The 22,700-nt window shown below is 47.0% G+C and overlaps 1 protein-coding gene across 2 annotated transcripts in view; it reads left to right on the plus strand.

The window, feature by feature from the left end:
- Window positions 1-3,053, plus strand: part of LOC121573950 (opioid-binding protein/cell adhesion molecule-like) — a 196,067-nt gene extending 193,014 nt beyond the window's left edge. The window contains exon 7 of one of the 2 annotated variants that reach the window (XM_041886368.2): window positions 1,391-3,053. In XM_041886368.2, coding sequence (XP_041742302.1) covers window positions 1,391-1,485 — 95 coding nt within the window. In that variant the 3' untranslated portion in view covers window positions 1,486-3,053. Of the gene's footprint in view, window positions 1-1,378 lie in introns of both variants that reach the window. The other variant, XM_041886367.2, reaches the window with a different exon arrangement.
- The last annotated feature ends 19,647 nt before the right edge of the window (window positions 3,054-22,700 follow it).

The following is a 22,700-nucleotide window of genomic DNA, read 5'->3' on the forward strand; positions in this document are numbered from 1 at the left end:
TCTGGAGCAGGAACAAAAGGCTCTCTGATCTGGGCTGAAGGAGTAGTAAGGGCAGATACTTGATTGGAGAGTAATTGAACCTGATTAAGCAGCACCTGACTGTCCTCAGCAATCGTTTTAAACAGGGTATCATGTTGGCCAAGTAAAATGCCCTGATTGGCTATGGCAGTCCAAATTTGAGTGCACTCTGGGGTGGTATCCGAGCTACTGTCTGCTGGGTTCATGTTGGTCAGATCATACTGTTATGATTTAACTGGATAAGAACCCAAATGCAGACAAGTACACCAAGCCAGAGAAGTTTTAACAGGTTTATTTACAATGTTCAAAGTCCAGGTTTCCAAATATATGGGAAGAGCAAGTCCAGGTACAGGGAGGGTAACAGATCCAGATCAGGGCAGGTGTGGTACCGTAATGTCCTAGTGTCCGTGGTGAGTCCAAAAGAGAGGTCCGGTAATGGAGAGCAGGGTGGTGGTGGCAGGAGTGAAGCGGAGGCAGGAGTCAGGTTCCAAATATCTGTGGCACAGGAGAAAAAGTAAATAGAATAGACCAAAAACACAAAGAGCAAAAATAACCAGGTTGAGTCGGCAGCGAGACTAACATGGTCGTCTTGACTATGATCTGACGATGAGTGGTAAGTTTGACCGGGTCTTAAAGGCTGAGGTGATATGGTGAATGAGCTGCAGCTGGAACCCTGACTCCCGCACACCAGACTTCACTCCTGCAATCAAGGACAGACAGAGGGGAGGGAGAGAGCAGAGAGAGCTACCTATCAGCAGTAGGCCTAACAATTATGTGCTCAGTGTCAATTACTCAGATAATTTTACATGTGAGCAGCATTTGCTTTTGAGCTGCTCTGTTGCCATTTTTTGAGTGCCTTCTTTCATATAATCTCTCTTTTTAGAGGGGTCAACCAATGTGTTATTGTTGACTTCATCTGTGTTAGAAAAGACAACCTCTGAAACCTTTGCATTACTGGCAGGTTTGTAATGAATCCACTTTATAACCTAACCTAATACCCGCAAAACTAATTATTAAAAAAACGTGATCAACACATGATAAATCACTAACCCGTAGATGATTAACAGTACTGAAACCTATAGGAGACGTTAGGGGAAAGTAGGAAGTAGTTGTATATTTTATTACTACCACACAAACTTGCGAGTATCGGTGAGACACACCTCTCCTTGAGCAGACAGCGAGTTAAGAGTGCTGGTGAGAAGGTATTAGAGCAGTGAATCACTTGTTATCAGAAGATTTACATAGTCAATATCCATCCGACAGGTTTAGGCAAGAGAAAGTGCAAAACTAATCTTGAATGCCTCAAACTCATCCAAGTGTTTTGTTCCCTCTCCTCCGCCCTCCACCTTCGCAATGACAGGACCCGGAGCAGTGCAGGATGGGAACAGCAGCTCGATGGGGACACACGTACACACCTACACCTGTCTACTTCTGGCCATCCTCCTTCCGTTTCTGCTCAGGTTTTGATGCAGTGGGCTTTCTGGCATCCGAGGGGCAAGGTTGCATGTCTTGTGTGTTTTCTCTCACCTGGAACCACAAACGTGATGCACAGAGTGCATGGGCTACCCTACTACATAATGTCGAACCGCTAAAAATTATTATGTAACATATACTTTTAAAAATTCATTTATGTTGAGTTTTAAGGACGTAACAAATTGCTTTTTTTGTTTTGATTTGTTTCATTTTGCCTCCCATTATGATATGATTCTTAAATGTTTATTCTTGTGGGTCTCAAAAATAGACCTGTCCGATGTGGTTTGTCTGTTATTTACATTTAATTTATCTAAATTTCCACTTACTGACAGTCATCTTAGTCCCGAGAGTCTTAGCCCCAAGAGTTACGTGTATGAGGTGAACTAAACAAACACCTCACACACAGGCAAGGACCAGAAGGACTGAAATCACTCTAGGGCCTAAAAGCCTGTAATCGTGTTTGTTTTTGCTGTAATTATTTCTGATTCTGATACATTGACAAACCACAACGGTTAAGAAGAAATGGTATTCGACAAATGTTCTTCTTCCTCTCATCATTGTAAATGTTGATCTTTTCAGTTGTTTGTGCTATGCTATTTTTTTTGTTTTTAACACATATATTCAAAGGGTTAAATAAAATATAAAAGTTGTATTTAGTTGTGCAAAGACCATGTTTGTCTTCCCTTTTAACTGGCACAAGTCTATACAAGGTGGTGTGAAGAATAATTACTTAACTAGTTATGAATGGAAAGGGAGTTTATTTCCATTTTTGTGGACATCTAACTTCAATTAATGTAATCTCTTGCAAAGTTTATTAATGTCACTACAGCTGGTGTTACCTTAAGGTACTTTGTAACTTATAATGTATTTACATGGGTCACTTGCACACTTTGGGGACAATTCTGAAGTATTCCCGTCTCAACTAACCAGTGTGGGAATCTAAGGAGGAAGATTGTGTCCAATAGCAACTCTATGGATCACTCTAAGGGAAAATCCTAACTTCCACATCAGTCACTTAGTGATGCATTTATGTCAATGGGAGATTAAGTGAAAATTGGACTGAAGTGGAAGATATGATTCACCTCTAAAGGTTCTCAGCTGTTAATATCAGTATTTTTGTATGGTCATTGTTTTGAGTTTGTTCCAAAATACTCTCTCATAACCAATAAGTATTAATTGTTTGGTTGTGTTGAACTGGTACATTTTGACTGGCAATGCAAATAGATTGCTTATATTGTCTCCCAATAGAACGCAGATACATTAATATATTATCATACAGTGTTGTATACTGAGTTAAATAATCAGGATTGAGTTTGGATTTATTTGAAATCGGGTATATCTCCTATTTGACGTCTCTGTGACATTCAGGAGCTACAAGAACACTTTCTATAACCATCCACTTAATTTAACACTATGGAGAAAACATACTTACAAAAGTATGCTCAATTAGGTTTTGTATAACAGGCAAGCACAATCGATGCTATGTGAAATCACTGAACAAAAATATAAACGCAACATGTAAAGTGTTGGTCCCAGTTTCATGAGCTGAAATAAAAGATCCCAGAAATGTTCCATATGCACAACAAGCTTATTTCTCTTAAATGTTGTGCACAAATTTGTTTACATCCCTGTTAGTGAGCATTTCTCATTTGCTAAGATAATCCATCCACCTGACAGGTGTGGCATATCAAGAAGCTGATTAAACAGCATGATCATTACACAGGTGCTCCTTGTGCTGGGGACAATAAAATGCCACTAAAATGTGCAGTTTTGTCACACAACACAATGCCACAGCTGTCTCAAGTTTTGAAGGAGTGTGCAATTGGCATGCTGACTGCAGGAATGTCCACCAGAGCTGTTGCCAGATAATTTAATGTTAATTTCTCTACCATAAGCTGCCTCCAACGTTGTTTTAGAGAATTTGGCAGTACATCCAACCGGCCTCACAACCGCAGACCACATGTATGGCGTTGTGTGGGCGAGCAGTTTGCTAATGTCAACGTTGTGAATAGAGTGCCCCATGGTGGGGTTATGGTATGGGCTGGCATAAGCTACAGACAACGAACACAATTGCATTTTATCTATGGCAATTTGAATGCACAGAGATACCGTGACGAGATCCTGAGGCCCATTGTCGTGCCATTCATCCGCCGCCATCACCTCATGTTTCGCATGATAATGTACATCCCCATGTCCCAGGCCTGCATACTCACCAGACATGTCACCCATTAAGCATGTTTGGGATGCTCTGGATTGACGTGTACGACTGCGTGTTCCAGTTCCTGCTAATATCCAGCAACTTCGCACAGCCATTGAAGAGGAGTGGGACAACATTCCACAGGCCACAGTCAACTGCCTGATCAACTCTATGCGAAAGAGATGTGTCACGATGCATGAGGCAAATGGTGGTCACACCAGATACTGACTGGTTTTCTGATACACACCCCTACCTTTTTCAAGGTATCTGTGACCAACAGATGCATATCTGTATCCCAGTCATGTGAAATCAATAGATTAGGGCCTAATGAATTTATTTCAATTGACTGATTTCCTTATATGAACTGTAACTCAGCAAAATCTTTGAAATTGTTGCATGTTGCATTTATATTTTTGTTCAGTATACAAGGATTTTTTAACTTTATTAAAATATCTGTGCCCATAATCACAAAACGTCTCAGAGAAGGAGTGCTGATCTGGGGTCAGTGTTGCCTTCAAAATGAATGTGTTGACATGGACAGGGGGGAATTGATCCTAGAACAGCACAACTACTCTGAGACCCTTTATGATTGCTGACCCTGGTCTTGATTTAATTCAGTCTGACCTCTAAACACCATGTATTTCAATAGATACATGTACTGTAATGTAAATGTAAGCAAGACCAATGTTCAGAGTAGCGTTGACAGATGTAATAAGAGATGGATTACACACAATGAAATAAGGGATGTATTGCTATTCCACAGCTCTCTGACAGGACATTGCAGACACACCTGAATGTTCATCTCTCATCGCTGTCTCCTAAATGATTAATTCCCGTGTTGGTTTTAACGTTGCCTATATCAGACTAAGCACTTGTGGAGCTCATGACCAACAAATCCTAATTCAGAGGTCTTAAAGGTAGACTCAACATTATGACATTATCATGAACAACGGGGCGACTTCCTGTTTTCTCCCAGAAATCAACAACAAAATCTAATCTGCCAGGACTGCTGGTATTGGCTCTTCCTTAAATGGGAATGGCTCAAGGAAGGGCACAAATTAGGAGTCAATTTTGTCAGTCTTCTGTTGTTGATATCAGCACGCCGTGTACGATGAAGTCTGCCTTTAATATTGTATTCACAAATGTGGAGAAAGGGACACATTTTGATGTTATGAAATATTTGACATTTTAATGGTTCAAACCTGTGGTGCTACCATCAAAATAGGCCATATTATAGCAGATAATAATTTCAAATGGGCTATGTCTGTGTGAGGGTCGCATTGATTTTATAATGATTAGGAATATACATGACTGTAATTCATGATGCACAAGGCATCGGAATTATTGTAAATTGTTATTGAACTTGTTTGAAGTCATTGTCCCAAATGTTAAAGCACTTAGCTAATAAAGTGAGATAGCGCACCTGTTACCCACTCCACACCGGCTTAATTGTTTGAATCCCAAATCCATTAAAAAATAAATACCACATGAGTATTACCCTTGTAAAAGATGTCTTCAGACCTCAATGGGATAAATAAAGGTTAAGTAAGTACCACACAATTAGTAAAGTGTTCTGCTGTGGTGATGTACTGACAAAACAGATCACAATGTCTGTTGAAAGATATGATGGAAATATGGGGTTAACCTCATTCTAGTGACTGCAACTATATAATAATATGGGCTCAATGAAGGCCATGCTAAGGGTAGATTCAATAAAAGTTGTATGACTTTTTTTGTAGTTGTTTTAAAACATATGTACAGAAAGCAACATCTGGGGCTTCTGAGAAGTCCACGGTATAACCATCACAGAAACTTATTTCCAATTATTATTTTTGACTGAGCTTATATTGGACCTACCCTATAGTATAGTGCTGTTTGTGATGTGACATTTAAGTATGCATTGGCATTTGGTATAATTCATTTTTGAAAAGGGACTTTGGAAATAGCAGTGAATTTAAACAAAATTGTTGACATTGGCGGCATACGGATGCACTTTTGTCTCAGTTATCAAGAGAAATGTCTTTGTTGGTGCATGACCAAATCTCATGATCGACTTAATTTGAATCTCTGATGACTGGAACATACATTCCCTCTACCCCAATACAGTCAAGTCATTCACCCGACATAGGTCAGTCACAGTGGTCCCTTTATTCTGGTTGATTCCAAAGTGAATGGAAAATTACATTATATTTGACTCCCTGTAATGTAAAATATTGTTGGTTCATATGTATTTTGTTGTTGAAGATTGTGTGTTCAAATTTCAAACTGACAATAATAATAAAAAATGATCGTAAATGCCCCATGCTTTGACCATCTTTGTTTGAGTGTGCACATTGCTATGCTTTGGAATTGCAAGTCAATCATTCATGTTTGTTTGCTTCATTGGGTAATTGAAATAACCTGGTGTCTCCAGATACTGTGTCACTCCATCATGTCAGCCATACCTGTCTAGAACCCACATGACAGACCTGCATATTGTGTATTTTTCTGTTTGGGAGACATCTCCAATCTGCTAACGTGCGTTAGGTAAATCAATCTGCCTATCATGCCAGTGGTCTGCCAGAAGGTGGAGAGAGTTGGCAGGGTAAATCCGTTTTTGTGATTTCTGGTATATCATCAAAATAAATAAATCAAAGCATGTTTTTGGACTCATTCAGCAGTTTTTTTTACCAGATTAAGTACAATACCATTGGAAATTAATGTTGAAAGTTCAAATTATGTTCCTAAACTTAAATAGAAAATGATACTGTCGCTGATTCCTGTTGACAAGACATTTTGATAAATAGCCGAATGTAAAAACACAGTTTTAACGTGTCCAAATCAATAACTAATATGCAGAAACAGTTCATGCTATATTGAAAACTTAAACATTAAATGTACTATCTACACATACTGTACTGTACATGTGCAACAATAGTAATCATATTACATATTACTGTTGTTTTGACAAATGGCAATAAATCACTCATATTGATTAGGGAGGAAATCAGATTGTATACGCTGTTGAAACTACCACAACTCAAAAAACACTTGGAAACTGGAGATATTTTGACATCACTGGTTAGAGGACAACCTGCAGAAGACGGTCAGCAAAATTGTATAATGTTGCATTTTGATATGTGGGGATCACCAACAAAGAGAAATGCAACACTGTCTTGTCAATCACTCAAATATTGATTATCACGTTGAAATCAATAGCGCAAGAGGTGGGAAATTAGGTTGCATGTCCTGTTAAAACTAACACAGCTAAAAAAACACAATCTGGGAATAATGTGTACATCACTGGTTAGAGGACAACTTGTAGAAGACACTTAGCAAAATGTTTTAAGTGTTGCATTTTGATTGAAGTGGGTGACCAACGTGATAAGTGTAAAATGTTTTTTTTGTCACATGAACATCAATATCACATTGAAATCAATAGAACGGGGCAAATGTTTGGGGAGTATGAGCTGTTTAAAATAATGCTATTCAAAGGCCACATGGAATCAGAGATGTTTTTTTTACATCACTGCTTAGAAGAGAGTTTGTTAAAGACCGTCATCTAATTTCTATAATGTCGGATAGAGATTCTAGGAGGCTGCCGAAACGGGGCAGAAACAAATCAGTTGCTTTGTTATTGACCTTCAACGAATCATGACCCGGCATAGGATATCAACACTGACAACGGTTGGCTGTTATTTAAAGGAAAACAATTATTTTTTTTGCATCATATGATACTGCGAAAGTTATCTATCTTGAAAACTTGATTGCTGACATGCAAGACATTTTGGGACTAAATCAACAATGGACTAATGAAACAAACGTTCCTTTAAGTGATAGTTTGACTCTCAAATCGGTGTATTGGTGTGCGACCATCGACTTTTATACAGAGTGCCCCAAATTTTCTGTGCCAGTTGAGTTTAAAAATAATGGCGTTGTAAGTCCTGCGACAGACAGGCGCAAATACAAAAAATCTATGGTACCAAACCAAATATATTAATCTGTTTAATGCAATCGACTTACTGTATTTGTGATGACTGTTAACTTTTATATTAACATCAACAATCTGAAACAAAAAGTAATTCCACTAAATGTTGTGTTTTTATGAAAATGCGAGGTTGTGTAGTTATGTAGTAACACAAACTGTCCACATTGGGGAAATTGGCGTAATATAAAATACAGGGATTCTTGGAAGATGGGACAATCTCTACTTTTTGTTCATAAATATTTTTCATAATATTTACATTTGAAGTAAATATTTTGATAGACCAAAGTATCAGCTATCACACCATGTAAAGGAACAACCTCGTAATTATATTGTTATTATTTTTATGCAACTGACTGCATTTATGTCAACTTCATCAGAAAACATAAAAGGCGTTTCATTTGTACATTTATTGTCCAACAAGTGTTTAAAGGCCTAGATTGTTTAGTAATTTTTTATAATATACACTATCGGTCAAACGTTTTAGAACTGTGATGAGGTGGTGTTGAAGGAGTCAGGCGCAGGTGGGTAAATCACAGAATAACAGGCTTTAATCCGCAAAATACAGATTTACGCAGAACTGCGTCAAACACACTCCAGGGCACAAAACAGGTGCACTGGAAAATATAAAGCACACAGGAAACTACTCCCGTCTAACAAAATACACGAGCTCCACCAAGCTTCACTAACCTTCACAATAAACAATCACCCACAAGGACAAGGGGGCAGAGGGAACACGTATACACAGACTAATTAGGGGATTAGAACCAGCTATGTGTGATAACGAGACAAGACAATTGTGATGATGATTGGGGCGGCAGTGGTTAGTACTCCGGTGACGACGAACGCCGAAGCCTGCCCGCACCTCAGACTCCTGGAGCGGACCAACCACCACCGGCCTGAGGAGAGACACATGAAACGAGGGGTTAATACGGTAATCAGGGGGAAATAACAACCTATACGTAACCTCGCTGATTCTCCTCAGGACTTTGAATGGTCCCACAAACCGCGGGCTCAGCTTCCGACAGGGCAGGCAGAGGGGCAGATTCCGGGTCGAGAGCCAGACCCGATCCCCCGGTACGAAAATTGGGGCCTCACTGCGGTGACGGTCAGCATTGGCCTTCTGACGACACACGGCGCGCTGGAGGTGAACGTGGGCAGCGTCCCACGTCTCCTCCGCACACCGAAACCAGTCATCCACCGCAGGAGCCTCGGTCGCTCTGGCTCCACAGTTTGCTGAAGGCCAGGTCAGCCTCAGCAGACCAGCGGAGCCGGGACGGCCCACCCTTCAACAGGGAAGTAATGGGAACTGCGACCTTGCCAAAGCCCTGGATAAAAGTAGTTGGCAAAGCCAAGGAAGCGCAGCACCTCCTTAACTGTGGTTGGAGTCTGCCAATTACGCATGGCTGAAATGCGATCTCCCTCCATCTCCACACCTGAGGTGGAAATGCGGTATCCAAGGAAGGAGACGGACTGCTGGAAAAACATACACTTCTCTGCCTTAGCATAAAGGTCATTTTCCAACAGTTGGACCAGCACCTTGCGAACCAGGGACACATGCTCGGCGCGCGTAGCGGAATACACTAGGATGTCATCGATGTAGACCACTACACCGCGACCAAGCATGTCCCGAAACACCTCGTTCACAAAGGACTGGAAAACTGAGGGAGCATTCATCAAACCATAGGGCATCACCAGGTATTCATAATGCCCGTGGTTGTGCTGAATGCTGTCTTCCACTCATCTCCCTCTCGGATACGCACCAGGTTGTACACATTCCTGAGATCTAATTTGGTGAAGAAGCGCGCTCCATGCATTGATTCAATCACCGAAGGAATGAGGGGGAGAGGATAACTAAATCTTATCGTCTCCCTTTTCAGTGGTCGATAATCAATGCACGGGCGCAGACCTCCGTCCTTCTTCTTCACAAAGAAGGAACTCGAGGAGGCGGGTGAAGTGGAGGGACGTATATACCCCTGGCGCAGGGACTCGGTGACAGGTTTCCATAGCCGCCGTTTCAGCCTGTGACGGGGTATATATGACTCCTGGGAGGTACAGCATCTACCCAGAGGTTTATCGCGCAATCCCCCGCCCGATGAGGTGGTAATTTAGTCGCCTGCGTTTTAGAGAACGCTTGCGCCAGATCGAGGTATTCAGGGGGAATGCGCACGGTGGAGGTACTGTCTGGACTTTCCACCGTGGTTGCACCAATGGAAACATCTAGACACCTACCCTGACACTCTCGCGACCACCCCGTGAGATCCCTCTGTGGCCATGAGAAGGTGGGGTTGTGGAGTGCTAGCCAAGGGATACCTAATACCACATGAAAAGCAGGAGATTCAATAATCGAAAAAATTACCTGCTCAAAATGAGTCTCCTGGGTGATCATGGTGACTGGTATCGTGACTTCCGTAACAAACCCGGACCCTATTGGTCGACTATCGAGTGCTCTGATGGGGAGTGGAATGGATAGGGGAACCAATGGTATGCCTTGACGGCGTGCGAATGCCCTGTTCATAAAGTTCCCAGCTGCGCCTGAATCGACTATCGTCTTACACTGGGGAACTACCATGAGATCGGGAAAGTGGATAGGTAGGGTACAGTGCACAGCAGAGGGCTCTGAACAAGTGTGGGTGTTCGATACCTGGGGTGATATGTGAGTGCCCTGCCTGCCGCCTCCCGGCCTAAAATAACGTTGACTACGACGTGTAGTGTATTGTCCCTTCGTCCCACCAGAGTGGCACTGTCGCTGTCCTCCTCCGCTCTCTCGGCCGGCGGCTCCACCCAGCTTCATCGGCTCGGGATCCGAGTCGTCCGGGGTGGAAACGGGCAGACCCCTACCAGGACGTCCTCTGGCTGCCAGCAGATTGTCCAAACGAATGGCCATGTCCACCAGTTTGTTGAAGGACAACATGGTGTCTCGGCAGGCTAGCTCCCGTCGGATGTCCTCCCGCAGATGGCACCGGAAATGGTCGATCAGGGCCCGCTCGTTCCACCCGGACCCCGCTGCCAGCGTCCTAAACTCCTACGCGGTCCTCGTCCCATGCCTCAGATGGACCAGTCAGGCGGGTGATCGAAGACTGCCCGAAAGAGGCGAGCAAACTCCCTGTAGTCCTCCAACGCGGCTCCTCCTTCGTTCCACACCGCGTTGGCCCACTCCAGGGATTTCCCACAGAGGCAGGAAACGAGGACGGACACCTTCTCCCGCTCCGATGGTTCCGGGCCTGATGCTGGCGAAGTAAAGCTCCAATTGGAGGAGGAATCCCTGGCACAGCGCCGTCGTCCCATCAAACGCCCGTGGTCGGGATATCTGGATCCCTCCGGGTGCTGGGGTGTAGGTGGCTGGATCCGGTTGGCCAGCTGGTCTGAAGATCCCGATCCATCGCTTCCCCCAAGCTGGCCAGCATCGTGGAATGCTCCTGGACCCGTGCCACGACTCCAGGCATGCGCTCTTCTCCCGCTGACTCCATATTCAGGTGGGTGATTCTGTGATAAGGTGGTGTTGAAGGAGTCAGGCGCAGGAGGGTAAATCACAGAATAACAGGCTTTAATCTGCTAAATACAGGTTTACGCAGAACTGTGTCAAACATACTCCAGGGCACAAAACAGGCGCACTGGAAAATACAAGGCACACAGGAAAATACTCCCATCGAACAATATACACAAGCTCCACCGAGCTTCACAATAAACAATCACCCACAAGGACAAGGGGGCACTTATACACTGACTAATTAGGGGATTAGAACCAGGTGTGTGTGATAACAATACAAGACAATTGTGATGATGATTGGGGCGGCAGTGGTTAGTACTCCGGTGACAACGAACGCCGAAGCCTGCCCGAACAAGGAGGGGAGGCAGCCTCGGCCGAAGTCGTGACAAGAACAGATTTTACATTACATTTTAGTCATTTATCAGACGCTCTTATCCAGAGCGACTTACAGTTAGTGAGTGCATACATTTTTTCATACTGGTCCCCCAGAGATGGTCGATCGGGTTCAAGTCCGGGCTCTGGCTGGGCCACTCAAGAACATTCAGAGACTTGTCCCGAAGCCACTCCGGCATTGTCTTGGCTGTGTGCTTAAGGTTGTTGTCTTGTTGGAAGGTGAACCTTTGCCCCAGTCTGAGGTTCTGAGCGCTCTGGAGCAGGTTTTCATCAAGGATCTCTTTTTACTTTGCTCCATTCATCTTTCCCTCGATCCTGACTAGTCTCCCAGTCCTTGCCGCTGAAAAACATCCCTCAGCATGATGCTGCTGCCACCACCATGCTTCACCGTAGGGATGGTATTGGCCAGGTGATGAGCAATGCCTGGTTTCCTCCAGACGTGATTCTTGGTATTCAGGCCAAAGGGTTCAATCTTGGTTTCATCAGACCAGATAATCTTGATTCTCATGGTCTGAGAGTCCTTTAGGTGCCTTTTGGCAAACTCCAAGTGGGCTGTCATGTGCCTTTTACTGAGGAGTGGCATCCGTCTGGCCACTATACCATAAAGGCCTGATTGGTGGAGTGCTGCAGAGATGGTTGTCCTTCTGGAAGGTTCCCCCATCTCCACAGAGAAACTCTGGAGCTCTGTCAGAGTGACCATCGGGTACTTGGTCACCTCCCTGACCAAGGCCCTTCTCCCCCGATTGCTCAGTTTGGCCAGGCGGCCAGCTTTAGGAAGAGTCTTGGTGGTTCCAAACTTCTTCCATTTAATAATGATGGAGGACACTGTGTTCTTGGGGACCTTCAATGCTGCAGAAAGGTTTTGGTACTTTTCCCCAGATCTGTTCCTCGACATAATCCTGTCTCAGCTCTCTATGGACAATTCCTTCGACCTCATTGCTTGGTTTTTGCTCTGACATGCTCTGTCAACTGTGGTACCTTATATAGACAGGTGTGTGCCTTTCCAAATCATATCCAATCAATTGAATTTACCACAGGTGAACTCCAATCAAGTTGTAGAAACATCTCAAGGATGATAAATGGAAACAGGAAGCACCTGAGCTCAATTTTGAGTCTCATTGCAAAGGGTCTGAATACTTATGTAAATAAGGTATTTCTGTTTGTTATTTGTAATAAATTAGCAAAACAATTCTAACAATGTTTTCGCTTTGTCATTATGGGGTATTGTGTGTATTGTATTAAATCCATTTTGTAACAAAATGTCGAAAAAAGTGAACGGGTCTGAATACTTTCCAAGTTATAGCCTTGTGTAGCGAGTTGATACATTTCCAAGTCTGGAAGGTTTAAACTACCCTCAGACTTAGGAAGATGTAAACTTTCCTTTTTTTTCTATTAATTTTATTTGCGCTTATAAAGTCTGTTATTACCTAGTATACTTTTTCAGTGGGGTAATTGTTATTACCATTAATAAATACTACAACTTTGGAATCCTTGCCATTCTGAATAGGTTTATTCTACCTGTAAGATTTATGGGAAAATTGTTCCATTTAATTAGATATGCTTTCATATTGTTGATGAAAGTTATCTTTATATGTTTGTTGTTTGTTGTCACTTATTAAGCATCCAAAGTATATAATATTTTTTGGGTCCACTTAATGGATTGCTGTAGATCGTGAGTTATTATTTATATTTTTCCTAATGCCATTATTTTGATTTTTCCACATTAATTTTTATATCCTGAGATTTTAGAGTATTCAGAAAATATTTTAAGCAAAGGGGGCATTGAGTTTTCAATATTGGTCAGGTATATCAGGAGATCATCTGCAAATAAGTTTAGTTTATGTTCATGTTTACCAATACTGATACCTGTTACGTTCAGGTCCTGTCTAATTCTTTCTGCAAGCTGTTCAATTGCCAGTGCAAGCAGGAGTGGTGAGAGAGGACATGATGTCAAGGCATGCTGAAGGTGGGTGTGGTGTAGGAATCATGCGCAGGACGCAGAGGCTCAGTCCAAAGGCTTTAGTGCAATATATATCAAAGACAGAAGCACAATAAGCCGAAGGCGAATACACGGCGCACACAGGCGACAAAACAAACGGCGCACAAACATGTGCAAAATAACCTCTCCAAAACACTGGAGGGAAAATGTAGCTCCAAACACGAAACAGAAGCGCAATCACACACAACGACAAGCACACACAACGAGAACTAAATAGGACACTAACGAGGACTAACAAGACACAGGTGTACAACATCCAGACAAAACCAAACGAACATGAAACATAGATCGGTGGCAGCTAGTACTCCGGGGACGACGACCGCCGAAGCCTGCCCGAACCAGGAGGAGGAGCAGCCTCGGCCGAAACCGTGACAGTACCCCCTTGACGCGCGGCTCCAGCCGTGCGCCGACCCCGGCCTCGGGGACGACCAGGAGGACGCGGAGCAGGGCGCGCGGGATGGTCCCGGTGGAACTCTGACAGGAGAGATGGGTCTAGGATGTCCCTCCGCGGCACCCAGCACCGCTCCTCCGGGCCGTACCCCTCCCACTCCACGAGATACTGGAGACCCCCATCCGGCGTCCTAGAGTCCAAGATGGACCGAACGGTGTACGCCGGAGCCCCTCGATGTCCAGTGGGGGCGGAGGAGTCTCCCCTATCTCACTGTCCTGGAGTGGACCAGCTACCACCAGCCTGAGAAGAGACACATGGAACGAGGGGTTAATATTCTTATACTCAACAGGTAGATGTAACCTATAACACACCTCGTTCAATCTTCTCAGGACTTTAAAGGGGCCCCACAAACCGCCGACCCAGCTTCCCGGCAGGGCAGGCGGAGGGGCAGGTTCCTGGTAGAGAGCCAGACTCGATCTCCGGGTGCGTACACCGGCCCCTCACTGCGATGGAGATCGGCGCCGCCTTGTGACGAAGGGACGGCCCGCTGCAGGTGGACGTGGGCAGCGTTCCACGTCTCTTCCGAGCGCCTCATCCAATCATCCACCGCAGGGGCCTCGATCTGGCTCTGCTGCCAAGGTGCCAGAACCGGCTGGTAACCCAACACACATTGGAAGGGGGGTTAGGTTAGTAGAGGAGTGGCGGAGAGAGTTCTGGGCCATCTCGGCCCAGGGAATGTACCATGCCCACTCCTCCGGCCGGTCCTGGCAATACGACCTCAGAAACCTACCCACATCCTGGTTGACACGTTCTACCTGCCCGTTACTCTCCGGGTGGTACCCTGAGGTAAGGCTAACCGAGACCCCCAAACGCTCCATGAACGCTCTCCAAACACGGGAGGTAAACTGGGGCCTCGATCAGACACTATATCCTCGGGCACCCCGTAATGCCGGAAGACGTGGGTAAATAGGGCCTCAGCGGTCTGTAGGGCAGTAGGAAGACCCGACATAGGGAGAAGACGACAGGCCTTAGAGAACCGGTCCACAACGACCAGGATGGTGGTATTCCCCTGAGAGAGGGGAAGGTCTGTCACAAAATCCACCGATAGGTGGGACCATGGTCGTTGTGGAACGGGCAGGGGTTGTAACTTACCCCTGGGCAGATGTCGGGGCGCCTTACACTGGGCACACACCGAGCAGGAGGAGACATAAACCCTCACATCCCTAGCCAAAGTGGGCCACCAGTATTTAGTGCTAAGGCAATGCACCGTCCGGCCGATACCCGGATGTCCAGAGGAGGGTGACGTGTGAGCCCAGTAAATGAGTCGATCCCGAATCTCGAGCGGAACGTACCTCCGACCCTCAGGACACTGTGGAGGGCTGGGGTCGGCACGCAACGCTCGCTCGATTTCGGCATCGACCTCCCACACCACCGGTGCCACAAGGCAAGACTCCGGTAGTATGGGAGTGGGCTCAACGGACCTCTCCTCCGTGTCATACCGCCGGGACAGCGCATCCGCCTTACCATTCTGGGACCCAGGGATGTACGTGATTTTAAATACGAACCTGGTGAGAAACATACTCCATCGAGCCTGGCGAGGGTTCAGTCTCCTCGCTGCCCGGATGTACTCCAGGTTCCGATGGTCAGTCAAAATGAGGAAAGGGTGTTGAGCCCCCTCCAGCCAATACCTCCACACCTTAAGGGCTTGAACTACAGCTAACAGCTCCCTGTTCCCAACGTCATAGTTACGCTCCGCCGGGCTGAGCTTCTTTGAGTAAAAAGCACAGGGGCGGAGTTTAGGTGGCGTGCCGGACCGTTGAGAGAGAACGGCCCCTATACCAGCCTCAGACGTGTCTACCTCGACCTGAAAGGGTAATGCGGGATCCGGATGCGCCAGCACCGGAGCCGACGTAAACAGGTCCTTCAGTCTCCTAAAGGCCCCGTCCGCATCGGCTGACCACTGCAGGCGCACCGGACCCCCCTTCAGAAGGGACGTGATGGGAGCTGCCACCTGTCCAAAACCCCGGATAAACCTCCGGTAGTAATTCGCAAAGCCCAAAAACTGCTGCACCTCTTTTACAGTAGTTGGGGTTTGCCAATTACGCACAGCGGACACACGATCCACCTCCATTCTCACCCCTGACGCGGACAACCGATAACCCAAAAAGGAGACCGACTCCTGGAAAAACAGACATCTCTCTGCCTTGACATATAGGTCGTGCTCCAACAGCCTCCTCAATACACGACGCACCAGGGTTATATGCTCGGCTCGGGTAGACGAGTACACCAGAATGTCATCAATGTACACGACCACCCCTTGTCCCTGCATATCCCTGAAAATGTCATCTACGAAGGATTGGAAGACTGATGGAGCATTCATCAACCCATATGGCATGACGAGATATTCGAAATGACCTGACGTGGTACTAAACGCTGTCTTCCATTCGTCACCCTCCCTAATGCGCACCAAGTTATACGCGCTCCTGAGATCCAGTTTTGTGAAAAACCGCGCTCCATGCAATGACTCCGTCATGGTCGCAATCAGAGGGAGTGGATAACTGTATTTCACAGTAATCTGATTGAGACCACGGTAATCAATGCACGGGCGCAACCCTCCATCTTTCTTTTTCACAAAAAAGAAGCTCGAGGAGGCGGGAGAAGTGGAGGGCCGAATGTATCCCTGTCTCAAAGATTCGGCTATGTAAGTCTCCATAGCTTTTCTCTCCTCTTGAGACAAAGGATACACATGGCTCCGTGGGAGCGCTGCTCCTGCCTGGAGATCAATCGCACAATCCCCCTGTCTATGAGGAGGCAACTGCGTCGCCCTAGTTTTGCTAAACACGAGAGCTAAATCCCCATATTCAGGCGGAATGTGCAGTGCGGGCACTTGGTTTGGACTTTCCACCGAAGTCGCCCCACGGAAACACCCAGACATCGCCCCTCGCACTGAGCAGACCACCCATCGAGAGCCCTCTGTTGCCACGAAATAGCAGGGTTATGGGTGCTTAACCAGGGAATCCCCAGCACCACTGGGTACGCAGGAGAGTCGATCAGATACAGCTGTATAGTCTCCTCATGACCCCCCTGCGCACACATCCGAAGTGGCGCTGTGATCTCCCTGATCAACCCCGACCCCAACGGGCGGCTATCTAAGGCATGAACGGGAAAAGGTTTGTCAACAGGTAGGAGAGGGATCCCTAACTCAAAACAAAACTTTCGATCAACAAAATTCCCAGCTGCGCCTGAATCTACTAGCGCCTTATGCTGGGAATGAGGTGCAACCTGTGGAAAACAAACAGGTATACAAAAGTGCGCAACAGAAAGCTCTGGGTAAGTGGGACGTCTACTCACCTGGGAGGCCCCCCAGTGCGTGGCCTGTTGTCTTCTCCCCCGGAGAACCCTCCCCAGCACCTGGCCGCAGTGTGCCCTCCACGACCGCACTTGGTGCAGGAGACAGGCCCCCTCGGGCTCCTCCTCCTCCGTTCTCTAGCGCCGGCACCCCCGAGCTCCATAGGGCTCGGCTCGGAGGTGCCGGAGGGCGGAATGGACGGACTCCCCTCGGGACGTCCACGGGTGGCCAGCAGGGTGTCCAGATGGATGGACATATCGACCAACTGGTCAAAGGTAAGATGGGTATCCCTGCAGGCCAACTCACGTTGAACGTCCTCTCGTAGGCTACATCGAAAATGGTCGATGAGAGCCCGTTCATTCCACCCTGCATCCGCCGCTAGAGTCCGGTACTCTAGAGCGAACACCTGAGCGCTCCTCTTCCCCTGTCTCAAATGGACTAGACGCTCCCCCGCCGCTTTGCCCTCAGGTGGATGGTCGAACACGGTCTTGAAGCGGCGGGAGAACTCGGCGTAGGTGATGGTGTTGGCGTCCATCTTCCTCCACTCGGCGTTAGCCCACTCCAACGCCTTGCCCGTGAGACAGGAGATGAGGGCGGAAACGCTCTCGTATCCCGAGGGCACCGGGTGTACAGTGGCCAGGTAGAGCTCCACCTGCAGGAGGAACCCCTGACACCCGGCAGCTGTTCCGTCATACGCCCTCGGGAGCGAGAGCCGAATCCCCCTGGGTTCCGAACCTGGGACTGGTGGACCGACCGATGCCGTGGGCAGGGTAGGTGGAGGTGTGGGTACCCTGCTGGCCTCCCATCGGTGCAAGGTGTTGATTACCTCCTGTAGAGCGGTCTCCAGTTGTCTTATCTGGCCCTCTTGCCCACGGAGATGCTCCTCGAGCGACACAGGTGTCACTGCCGATCCTGCTGATTCCATTGCGGTGTGTGTAGGAATCATGCGCAGGACGCAGAGGCTCAGTCCAAAGGCTTTAGTGCAATATATATCAAAGACAGAAGCACAATAAGCCGAAGGCGAATACACGGCGCACACAGGCGACAAAACAAACGGCGCACAAACATGTGCAAAATAACCTCTCCAAAACACTGGAGGGAAAATGTAGCTCCAAACACGAAACAGAAGCGCAATCACACACAACGACAAGCACACACAACGAGAACTAAATAGGACACTAACGAGGACTAACAAGACACAGGTGTACAACATCCAGACAAAACCAAACGAACATGAAACATAGATCGGTGGCAGCTAGTACTCCGGGGACGACGACCGCCGAAGCCTGCCCGAACCAGGAGGAGGAGCAGCCTCGGCCGAAACCGTGACACATGACTTGCGCCCCTTTCTAAATAAATTTAATCCAATAACATATTATTTGTGTATGTTCTTGTTTTAGGACATTTACACTACCGTTCAAAAGTTTGGGGTCACTTAGAAATTTCCTTGAGGAGTGGGAGGCCCCGGTGCACAACTGAGCAAGAGGACAAATACATTAGAGTGTCTAGTTTGAGAAACAGGTGCCTCACAGGTCCTCAACTGGGAGCTTTATTAAATAGTACCCGCAAAACACCAGTCTCAACATCAACAGTGAAGTGGCAACTCCGGGATGCTGACCACCTAGGCAGAGTTGCAAAGAAAAAGCCATATCTCAGACTGGCCAATAAAAAGAAAAGGTTAAGATGGGCAGTCTGAGATATGGCTTTTTCTTTGCAACTCTGCCTAGAAGGTCAGCATCCCGGAGTCGCCTCTTCACTGTTGATGTTGAGACTGGTGTTACACTCTAATGTATTTGTCCTCTTGCTCAGTTGTGAACCGGGGCCTCCCACTCGTCTTTCTATTCTGGTTAGAGCCAGTTTGTGCTGTTCTGTGAAGAGAGTAATACACACCGTTGTACGAGATCTTCAGATTCTTGGCAATTTCTCATATGGAATAGCCTTAATTTCTCAGAACAAGAATAGACTGATGAGTTTCAGAAGAAAGTTATTTGTTTCTGGCCATTTTGAGCCTGTAATCGAACCCACAATTGCTGATGCTCCAGATACTCAACTAGTCTCAAGAAGGCCAGTTTTATTGCTTCTTTAATCAGCACAACAGTTTTCAGCTGTGCTAACATAATTCAAAAGGGTTTTCTAATGATCAATTAGCCTTTAAAAATGATAAACTTGGATTAGCAAACACAACGTGCCATTGGAACACAGGACTGATGGTTGCTGATAATGGGCCTCTGTACGCCTATGTAGATATTCCATTATAAACCAGGTGTTTCCAGCTACAATAGCCATTTACAACATTAACAATGTCTACACTGTATTTCTGATCAATTTGATGTTATTTTAATGGACAAAAAATTTGCTTTTCTTTCGAAAATAAGGACATTTCTAAGTGACCCCAAACTTTTGAACGGTAGTGTATATAATATTTTTATTACATGTATTATTTCAGCTGGAAAGTTTAAAGCTTCCAAAGTTTTGAATAGAAAAGGCAATTCAAGACGGTCAAAAGCCTTTTCGGCATCAATAGCCATTTAGAGATCTATATCTTGTTTTTTTTGCATATTGTATTAAACTGAAACATGTTCTTGTATTCTTATATTTATTTTCCTGGTTTTAATATAACTGAAATAACTTTTTGATACATGGAACTAGGAAGTACTGAATTGAGTGACGTGTGTTTTCATTTGTGTAAATAGCGGCGTTACTTTGTCCCAACATTTCTAATACAATTCTATGGGAAAGCCATCCATTCCTGGTGCTTTTCTCCATGCAAATGTTTTAACAGTATTAACATTTAACATTTAAGTAATTTAGCAGACGCTCTTATCCAGAGCGACTTACAAATTGGTGCATTCAACTTAGGATAGCCAGTGGGACAACCACCCTTTTTTTATGGAGGGGTGGGGGAGGGGTGGGGTGGGGGGGTAGAAAGACTAGTATCTAATATTTATTTTTGGGTGATATCCGATTTTAGTTATTATTTTTTGTCTGCTGATAATTGCTTCAGGGTTGTTGAGTCTAAGAAGGCTATAGGTGTCAAGGTGATGTGTATGCGGGAAACGAAGTCAAGCGCAGGACACCGAACTACTGGCAGAACGTACTTTACTTAACACAGTAAAGAAAGTACAAAACAAACCTCCAAACAGGGAGGAACAAATAACGCATACAACCAGCACTGCCGACCTAACGGAAAACAATCACACACAATAACCAGTGAGAGACAGGGGTTTATAAAGGGAATACAATATAACATAATGGGAAACAGGTGCAAACAATCAGGACAAACTAGACAAACACCGAAACATAGATCGGTGGCAGCTAGTACTCCGGGGACGACGAACGCCGAAGCCTGCCCGAGCAAGGAGGAGGGGCAGCCTCGGCTGATTCCGTGACAGTACCCCCCCCCTTTGACGCGCGGCTCCAGCCGTGCGCCGACCCCGGCCTCGGGGACGGCCAGGAGGACGCGGAGCAGGGCGAGTCGGATGACTCCGGTGGAAGTCCCTCAACATGGAGGGATCTAGGATGTCCCTCCTAGGGACCCAGCACCGTTCCACCGGACCGTACCCCTCCCACTCCACGAGGTACTGCAGACCCCCCATCCGACGCCTCGAATCCAAGATGGAACGGACTGAGTACGCCGGAGCCCCTCGATGTCCAACGGGGGCGGAGGAGCCTCTCATATCTCATTCTCCTGGAGTAGACCAGCCACCACCGGCCTGAGGAGAGACACATGGAACGAGGGGTTAATGCGGTAATTAATGGGCAGTTGTAACCTATAGCATACCTCGTTCAATCTCCTCAGGACTTTAAATGGCCCCACAAACCGCCGACCCAGCTTCCGGCAGGGCAGGCGAAGGGGCAGGTTTCGGGTCGAGAGCCAGACCCGATCTCCCGGTGCATACACCGGAGCCTCACTGCGGTGGCGATCGGCGCTCGCCTTTTGCCGCCTGATAGCCCGCTGCAGATGGACATGCTTAGTGTTCCAGGTTTCTTCCGAGTGCCGAAACCACTCGTCCACCGCAGGGGCTTCGATCTGGCTCTGATGCCAAGGTGCCAGGACCGGCTGATAACCTAGCACACACTGGAAAGGCGTAAGGTTAGTGGAGGAGTGGCGGAGTGAGTTTTGGGCTATCTCTGCCCAGGGAATATATCCTGACCACTCCTCCTGCCGGTCCTGGCAATAGGACCTCAGAAACCTACCCACATCCTGGTTCACTCTCTCCACCTGCCCGTTACTCTCGGGGTGAAAACCTGAGGTAAGGCTAATCGAGACCCCCAGACGTTCCATAAACGACCTCCAGACTCTAGAGGTGAACTGGGGACCCCGATCAGACACTATATCCTCAGGCACCCCGTAGTGCCGGAAAACGTGTGTGAACAGGGCGTCAGCAGTTTGTAGGGAGACCTGGCATAGGAATGAGACGGCAGGCCTTCGAAAACCGATCCACAACGACCAAGATTGTCGTGTTCCCCTGGGAGGGGGGAAGGTCGTGACAAAATCCACCGATAAGTGAGACCACGGCCGTTGTGGAACGGGTAGGGGTTGTAACTTCCCTCTGGGCAGGTGTCTAGGCGCCTTACACTGGGCGCACACCGAGCAGGAGGAAACGTAAACCCTCACGTCCTTAGTTAAAGTGGGCCACCAGTACTTCCCACTAAGGCAGTGCACTGTCCGACCAATACCAGGATGACCAGAGGAGGGTGACATGTGAGCCCAATATATCAATCGATCGCGAACCTCGAGCGGCACGTACCTCCGACCCTCTGGACACTGTGGGGGAGTAGGATCGAGCACGAACGCCCGCTCGATGTCCGCATCAACCTCCCACACCACCGGTGCCACCAGACAAGACTCCGGGAGTATGGGAGTGGGCTCAATGGACCTCTCCTCTGTGTCATATAGTCGGGACAGGGCGTCTGCCTTAGCGTTCTGTGACCCTGGTCTATAGGTGAGCTTAAATACAAATCGGGAGAGAAACATAGACCACCTTGCCTGGCGAGGGTTCAGCCTCCTCGCTGCCCGGATGTACTCCAGGTTACGATGGTCAGTCAGAATGAGAAAAGGGTGTTTAGCCCCCTCAAGCCAATGCCTCCACAGCTTCAGGGCCTGAACCACAGCCAATGGCTCCCTGTCCCCCATGTCATAATTGCACTCCACCGGACTGAGCTTCTTAGAATAGAAAGCACAGGGGCGGAGTTTTGGTGGCGTACCCGAGCGCTGAGACAGCACAGCGCCGATCCCAGCCTCGGACGCATCCACCTCAACTTGGAACGCCAAAGAGGGATCCGGATGTGCCAGCACCAGAGCCGAGGTAAACAGGTCCTTCAGATGTCTAAACGCCCTGTCCGCCTCAGCCGACCACTGCAGACGCACCGGACCCCCCTTTAGCAGGGAGGTAATGGGAGCTGCTACCTGTCCAAAGCCCCGG

The sequence above is a fragment of the Coregonus clupeaformis genome, unplaced genomic scaffold (assembly GCF_020615455.1).
Source record: "Coregonus clupeaformis isolate EN_2021a unplaced genomic scaffold, ASM2061545v1 scaf0016, whole genome shotgun sequence".
Lineage (NCBI taxonomy): Eukaryota > Metazoa > Chordata > Actinopteri > Salmoniformes > Salmonidae > Coregonus > Coregonus clupeaformis.